We start from the raw sequence: 7,977 nt of genomic DNA on the forward strand, positions 1-7,977 counted from the left end.
CAACAGGTTTGTTTCTGACAGGAAATTAGACGGGCATCTCCTGCTGCTGCTTCTCATACTGGTGGCCTTTGGTTTGGTTTGGTTTGGTTTGGTTTGGGTAATTCAGTTTTTGAGGATTCAGCATAACAAACTACAAAAAAACACCTTTTATTTGGTTCTGTTGGATAATATTTAGATTGCCCAATTATACTACGAAAGGCAATTCAGTTTAATGACTGCTCTCGTTTTATAAAACTAAACCTAAAACTGAAGTTTTATATTATGGCCTTTTAACCATTTTATAACAGTTTTGTAAAACAAGATTCTGCCTCCCAGGATGTTATTTAATAGACCAATCCACCCCCACGACCACAAAAAACCTAATAAAACAGCAAGTAAAAAATAATGCTCCTTTCATAGATCAGATTACCAGTTGTTGTTTTTTTTTAGATGTATTACAGCAATGTGGCCAATACCAAAGTTAGACCAACACAATTTCAGAGAAACAAAATACTTTTTGTTGGGTTTTAATAAAATTGTCTCAGTGAAAGATTAAAACTATTGATCTGTCACCGTAGGAGTAAATTTTACAGGAACAAGCAGTTTATTTATTTTTTTATTGTTTAATCTTTCCAGCCAGTTCGGGAATGCCAAATGGGGCAGAGGTGCCATTAGGGATCAGCTGACCTCTTATTACATCTTGACGAGTGAAATTGTTTGTTGGGTCTACTCTCTGCTTCTGAAGCACCACAATTTACCGTCTGGACACTTCACTAACAACCACACAAGCTCATCCGCCCACGCGCATTCAAGAGCTTTTATTTCTAACTCCTTCACATATGGGGAGGAAACCTACGTAAGCACAAATGCTTTTGCTGCTGTTGCAAGATGAAAAGCTAGTGTGTATTATTATTATTATTTTTTTTTTTTTTGTGCAACATACCAGATCTGTAGGAAACAGGAACACAGCTGTTTGCCTTGACAAATTGCACCAAATCAAGGAGATTTGGTGCATGCAATCCCTCAAATGTTAGTTCAAACATACATTTTTAGAAGTGGAGGGTGGGGGGGGGTTTCACCCTGACCGGGAAGGCTTGATTGTGTTTTGTTTTAAGTCGGGACCCAGACCAGAGATTTGTCATTGTTTACCAATTTTGTTTATGAGTACAGTAGGTTTTCCAAGGACGGGGTGCATGTTAATGATCCTGAACATAACAAACCATCACAATGTACAGTGTGGACGGTCTGAATGCAGACAAGGGTTTGGAGGAACATGCTGGAGGAATTTTTTTTTTTATTATTATTATAATTAACAGCTTTTGTTATGTAGATGAGCCGAACCTTTACTGACCAAAAGATTAACCTTTTTCCTTATATAGTGTTTTATAATAATAACCTTTTCCTAATGCTAGAAACTGTTACATATGGTTTGCGTTTATTTTTAACTGCTTTGGGGTAGTTTGAATACAACACAAAATCGTGAAGGTTCACTTTTCTAATATCTGTAATTAGAATACTTATTTCATACTGTTTTAATGGTAAATTGTCTTCATGTCAAACTTTCAGAATTGCTTTTAACCCATGAAGTGGTTACATGGGTTAAAGTTGCCTCAGTGAGTAAGGCAGGTGGTGTCTTTTGAATAAAAGAGGAAAATACGATGATGGTAATACAGAGAAATAAGAGAAATACCTTTCAGGTAAGGTTTGTTGAGATTGTTGATACTGAGATGTACAGTTGAAACTAGACGTTTACGTAAACTGAATAAAAAGACATGCATTTTTTCTCCCCCTCATTGTCTGAAATCAAATCAGGCCAAACTTCCCCTGTTTCAGATTGGTTAGAATTACTAAAATGATTTCTATTTGCTAAATATTGGAGAATTTAAGAATAACATTTTTAAGGATTTTTTTTAAGCTTCCTTCAAATTTAGAAGTATCAAGAATAATTTTTTTGAACTCTGTGATTTAGATCAAACCTTTTGGTGTCCCTCTGCAATCCTCTGATAGGTTAACTAACACATCTGAGTTAGTTGGTGGAACACCTGTGGATTTATTTTAAGATCACACCAAGAACATGTTGCTTTCTCTTTTTTTTTGACTTGATGAGAAGGTCAAAATCAGCCAAGTCATCAGGAAGAGAATAGTGCAGCCGCATACGTCTGATCCAACGATCATATCGCTCAGGATGAACATATAAATGTGCAAATCAATCCCTGAACAAAAGCCAAAGACCTTGTGAGGAGATTGCTCAAGTTGGTGATGCAGCGTCATTATCCACAGTGAAAATCTCAGTGAGATGCAAGTGATGCCAGACTGGGAACCACTGCTGCAGATGACAAAATACCAATTATACTCATTGAGAAGCAGTTCCTAGCTCTATTTCGCTTGCTGTGTTGTTACGACTGAAAGCAACCTTTCACTGCTGTCAAATGTTTGCGACTGTTATTAATTAAGTTTATTGCTTTAACTTTTTCAGTATGAATGTCATAAAGAAAACGTGGCAGTGACTTGAGAAAATTACCTAATTTTACCTTTGGTTTATGTTGCCCTGCAGATTAAGAAGCCACTTTCATACACATTTATACATAAATAGACAGAATCACTTTCACCGAGACAAAACCTCACACTCAGCCCTCTGTGTAATCCCGTCTGATCTCGCCGACTCCGCTGTTAGCAGCCTCCTCTGACTCCGTGGCCTCGCCTTGGACTGCCTTTGAACTCGCCTGCCAAGAAAGTGTAACGCCGCATGTTTCTCTCATTGACTTTCAGGAATGATTGGGAACATTATAATGATAAAATTGACAGGAGGTAGAGAGCTGGGTGGGAGCAGAGGGCCCTGACAGAAAGCAAATAAGAGGCTTGAATATTGTCAGCATGTTGTTAATAAGCCGCGGGAGAGAGCCGAGGTGTGCGAGTGAGGGAGCGAATTCCTTTGTGTGAGCACAAATATGAATTCCTCTCGTAGAGCATGTGTGCTTGCAAAGGTGATGTCAGGCTAAAGAACGGCTTATTGCCGAGTTGAGTGACACGCAGGATTATCGGCCGATGGCAGAAAAAAAAAAAAAAAAAAAAGCTTTCATCAGTGTGTGGCTGAGGCCTGCATGTTTGATGTTAGACCGAGGGAATCGCAGACAAGGTGACTGAAAGCGATGGATGATTGGAGGAGAGGCGAGAGGTTGAGTGTCGACAATGCGGGGTCATTACCAAACAACGAGTAAGCCCAGTAGATATAAGGCGTGACTGCATTTGAACAGTCTCTGAGTTTGAAAGCTTCTCTGCTTTTTCTCACTAACGGAATCTAAAATTGTTTGTTAAAGAAATATTTTTTTGCCAAGAGTCGGTACAGATTTAGTCACCTTGTAGGGATTATTTGAAAAACAATTATCCTCTAACCAGCGGCAAAGTTTAAAACAGGAGTGACATGAGCTCTTTTTGTTCCACCTAAAGGTTCTTCCTTAAATTTGACTCGACAGCTATATTGGCATGACTGATCTCTTGCTTTTTTCTTCTTTTTTTTTACCAGTTTGCAGCTTCTTTAAATCCTATAGTGTGTGCAAGATGAACAGGATGTTGTAAAGAAGAAAAAAAGGCAGAGAACATGATTTTGAGATTGTTGACTTTCGGCTAAAATTGTTTGGACAGAACTACACATAACGCACGATAGTTCACGTAATAGGAAGCTACGTCAGTCAATGATTTTTGCTATTGCAAAGGATCACTTGCAACATTTGATATTACAGTATTTCATGTATTATACGTTCAAACTGCAAATCAATAATATATTGTACGTTGATAGCTGAACGGAGTCTAACTTCCCTTAATACCAACACCAGGCGTTTCTGCTTAGTGGCTGAGGTACTAGGGCTCATGGAGAGTGGAAACATTTTATTGGTAAAGAAAGAAACGTGTGGAGAATGCATTATCAATACTGAAAATGTGTAGTTTGTTTCATACAGGAATGTGTTATGAGCCTTTTTTTTTATTTCCATCAAGATTCAGTCATTAAGACAAAACGAGAACATTGTTACAAGTTGTTTATAAAGTAAATTTCCCCATCACTTTTCTGTTCTTGTCCACTTTTAGGTCACTTCCTTGGGAACCACAGTGTGCTGGATATACTCAAGCTGGACGGTTATGAAATTGTTCACCTTCTCTCCGACCATCATGAGCAAGTTACAGAGTAAGTAAGGTAAAAGGGCAAATAACTGTGTGGTAAACAAAGTCTGCACCTCATACAGAACACCGATCAAAAATATGTATCCCCAGAACCTCTGCAGATTTTATGTTACCACAAGTCAGTAAGATTTTTATTTGGATTGTATGTGACAGACCAACACAATGAAGAACCCAATTCTGAAGTGGAATGAAAATAAAAAGGTTTTTAAAGGTCTCACAAAATTGTTTAGAAAATTGAAAATATAGCATGAGTTTGTGTTAAGTCCTCTTGACTCTTAAATGCTCTTAAATAAAATCCAGTGCGACCAATTACCTTCAGATGCCACTCAATTTGTAAACTTTTGTGTAACTTAATCAGCAAATTAGAGCTGTTTTTTGAAGATCTCCAATGTATTTTGGAGAACATTAAAGAAAAATCAGCAATAGAATGACCAAGGAACACAGCAGACGTGTCAGACATAACATTGTGGGGAACGTTAAAGAGGGTTTAAGCTATATAGTCATATCCACAGCTTGGAACATCCCACAAGGCGCTGCTTAATCCATCGTCCAAAAACGAAGAGTGTGACATAAGTGCAAACCTAACAAGACATAACCACCTATCTAAACCAATGAGCTAGACAAGGAGGGTTTAAATCAGATAAGCTTTCGAAAGATCATAGCAACTCTCAAAAACATGGCGGCGGCCGAATCTTGCTTTGGGAATTCTTTAGCAGGGAAAAGGAAGCGGGGCCAACAGGACCATGCTCCTAATCAGCTGGGGTTACAACGGACTGGTATTGGTCAAAGTCTGTTCCTGCGTATGAATGGCAGACACAATCGGGCTGTGCTTAAGCAATCATGCAATGAAAACTGGCCATAAAATTCAGTCTCTAGATGTGTAAAGGTGATATACCCCAAAAGACTTGCAGCTGTTACATCAGAGAAAAGCAACGCTACAAAAGTATTGATTCCAGTGGGCTAAAAACATATGCTCCCCAGATTTTCAGATTGTTTGTTGCTGCAAGTTGACGAAATAGGAAAAAAGGTCAAAAGTTTTTTCCAATCCATTGCAGCCTGGTTTTAGTTATTTAATTCTCGACAACTGAGTTATTTAGACTCCGCAGATTTATAGCAGCTCTTTGTGGACAAACCCAACCCAAACTGAGATAAGTAACAAAAAACAACTTCGCTACGCTGGAATACTTTTAAACATCATCACCTCCATCACTTTAGTCCATCTCTTCTTCACCAGCCTCTGCTTTGATGCTGCTAAAGCAAGCTGCCAACAGTTGTTCTGCTTGTTCTCGCCACAACACATGAGCACATGCCCACACACGTGCTTGCAGGAGTGAGTAGAATAATGTGCGCTGCCAAGGAGGGGCAGTGTTGCACACACTTAAGCCCACAGATGTTCACTACATGCGAAGAACCTCACAGAAAATTGGAGTTGGCTCGGCCGAGTGTCTTTACAAAAGCTTTCTGCCAACCAGTGTTTGAGTTTGTCTGCCTCCAGTTCTTGGCATTCTGCGGCTCCCCTGTTACCTTGGGCCTTAATCCATCTGCCCATAAAACGATATCAAAAGCAACTTCAGTCGGAGTAAGACGGAAATAAAAGCAAGGTACAAAATAATTATCGTGTTGCAGGCGTAAAAAAACATGACCGTTCATCAATTTGGAGAATTAATCTTTGCAAATTGAAGCATCAAAACTAACCCTCCTGCCTCTCTCTGTCCAATCGAAGGCTTCATTCAGTGGTGGTTCACGTTGTTAAAGTTAACAAGTGAGTTAACTTGCTGTGGTCACAAAACCCAGACATGCGTGCAAAGATACGTTTGCACCTTCCTGATGTGAGATGATACAATATGCATGAGAAAACATTTCAAGATGCATGACGGGTGTTCATGAAAGCTGTAAGCCTGATACCTGGATTGTGTCAAGGAATAACCTAAAGAGCAGTAATGCTGCTGTGTGACAGGCAGAACAGTTTGAAACTGGGTTTGGCTCCACAGTAACTCCTGGAGATATCGTCACACTGCTGACCGAGCCGTGAAGATAAAAACTCATCTCACTTCCTGAATATCACACCTTGCACGGCTAAGAATTCATTGATTTCATTGGTAAGTGAAAAGGCTCCGTTTGCGTTCTCCAAATATGATGCTCGTATCATAACAGCTGTTCCACCTTGTTTTTTCACCTCAAGATAAGATCACATATTAGGCTTGTTTCTTTGTTTGTTTTAATAACCTAAAGCTAACTGTGCAGCTTTTGTGAGGCACAACACAAGAGAAGAAAGCTCCAAACATGTGCCTCCTGCAGACACCTGCAAGAAACTTTCGTAGAAAGTATGTGTCTAAATTGACACACAGACATTTATTTAGCAAAGTTAGTGTTTATGGAAGACTTCTTAATCCATTCTCATTCATTTAACTTCCCTTTGAGACCAATAAAGTGTGTTTGAATTCAACTAATTGCTCATTGACTTTAAACTATAGTGACTTGGATACTAAAAGAAACGAACATAAGAAGAGAAACTATGAGTAATGGATGTAAGAAAGATGAGTATGTTGAGTTTTTCAGGGAAGATTCTGGGTGGTCTTTTTTTCTTTTTTTTTTTTGGTCAAATTGTTAGTCTTGGTAGAGAAAATATGGCAACCACAAATGTTGAACTTTTCTCTAATGTTGGCTGCTTTGCATTTAAGCCACTCCGGGTATCATTAATAGAGTGAGGCTTTCCTTGCGGTGTTCATGTCCTTGATTCAAATTGGGGTATTTGACAAGGAAAGTGACTGAGTGGTCAGAAACCACTAAAAAAAATAACATTCACTAGCTGCAGGTTAAATCTTGTAGGAAAGCGTAAAAAAAAAAAAAAAAATCCCTCCCATTTCCCATTAGGTGTGGAGCTAAATTGTTTTAGTGAAACCTCTGATTATGTTGAGGTTTATACAATCAAATGTTTTAATAATTGACTCCATGCAAGCCTTGTTTAATTTTTCTCCTTTTCTCTTTTTCTGTTCCAGGAGTAAACGAGATCCAGAACCGCCTGCAGCAAGGTCTGTTGAGGAGCCCTTAGACACCAGTACAGTGACTCCCACCAGCTGGCCAACCGGTCTGGAGGAGGAGATGGAGGACCCAGATGATGCGCCTGGGCTGCCAGGGGAGGAGCTGCCTCACATGCTTCTCCCCGACAGCCTGAATCAGCTGGAGGAGTTTGGACGGCACAAACGGCCCCACAAAGCCCACCGCAGCCATGGACGGCCCAGACTGTTCAGCGACCTGTGGGTTCGCTTTGGGGACAGGTGAGACATTTACTGTGATCAAAAGTCAAAGCAGACTTTAACCAACCAGCTCACTCTGGAGACTTTATTGACTTGATTTAAATTTGGCTTACTTGCGCAGCACCGATTCACAACAGATGTCGGCGTCATTTGTGAGACGGTTTACAAGACAAACGGGTTCAATTTGCATCCACTTCGGTCAAAATGATGTTTCAATTAATGCAATTCACCCAATCCGATCTTTATATCAGATTCGGATACACAGTCCAAATCGGTTATAAAAGCAATACGGTTTTACTTGACTGATTATAAAATGCCATTTAGTAAAGCCAACAGATTACTTTCAAAATTGGTTTTAAAGTGATTCTTCATCCTCAGCAAGCATGTGGGAACAATGAAGAGCAGCCACTGCTGAAAGGCTTAATAACAGCAGGAATGGAGAACAAAAACCAGATAGGCTTTTGGAAAACGATAGTTAAGTCTAGAAGTAACTAATGGATGAGTGATGCAGTTTTCCAGGGTTACTCTGACACCAGGTGTTTGTGTGTGTGTGTGTATATATATA

At 39.5% G+C, this 7,977-nt stretch overlaps 1 protein-coding gene across 1 annotated transcript in view; it reads left to right on the plus strand.

Annotated features, from left to right (window-relative positions):
• The window catches only part of trabd2b (TraB domain containing 2B), a 93,680-nt gene that overhangs the window by 77,136 nt on the left and 8,567 nt on the right, over positions 1 to 7,977 (plus strand). The window contains exons 5-6 of the mRNA XM_015033138.1: positions 4,063 to 4,159; positions 7,155 to 7,433. Coding sequence (XP_014888624.1) covers positions 4,063 to 4,159; positions 7,155 to 7,433 — 376 coding nt within the window. The remainder of the gene's footprint in view (positions 1 to 4,062; positions 4,160 to 7,154; positions 7,434 to 7,977) is intronic.

Source organism: Poecilia latipinna, unplaced genomic scaffold, assembly GCF_001443285.1.
Source record: "Poecilia latipinna isolate Pla-1442-1.1 unplaced genomic scaffold, P_latipinna-1.0 Scaffold258, whole genome shotgun sequence".
In the NCBI taxonomy this organism is placed as follows: Eukaryota; Metazoa; Chordata; class Actinopteri; order Cyprinodontiformes; family Poeciliidae; genus Poecilia; species Poecilia latipinna.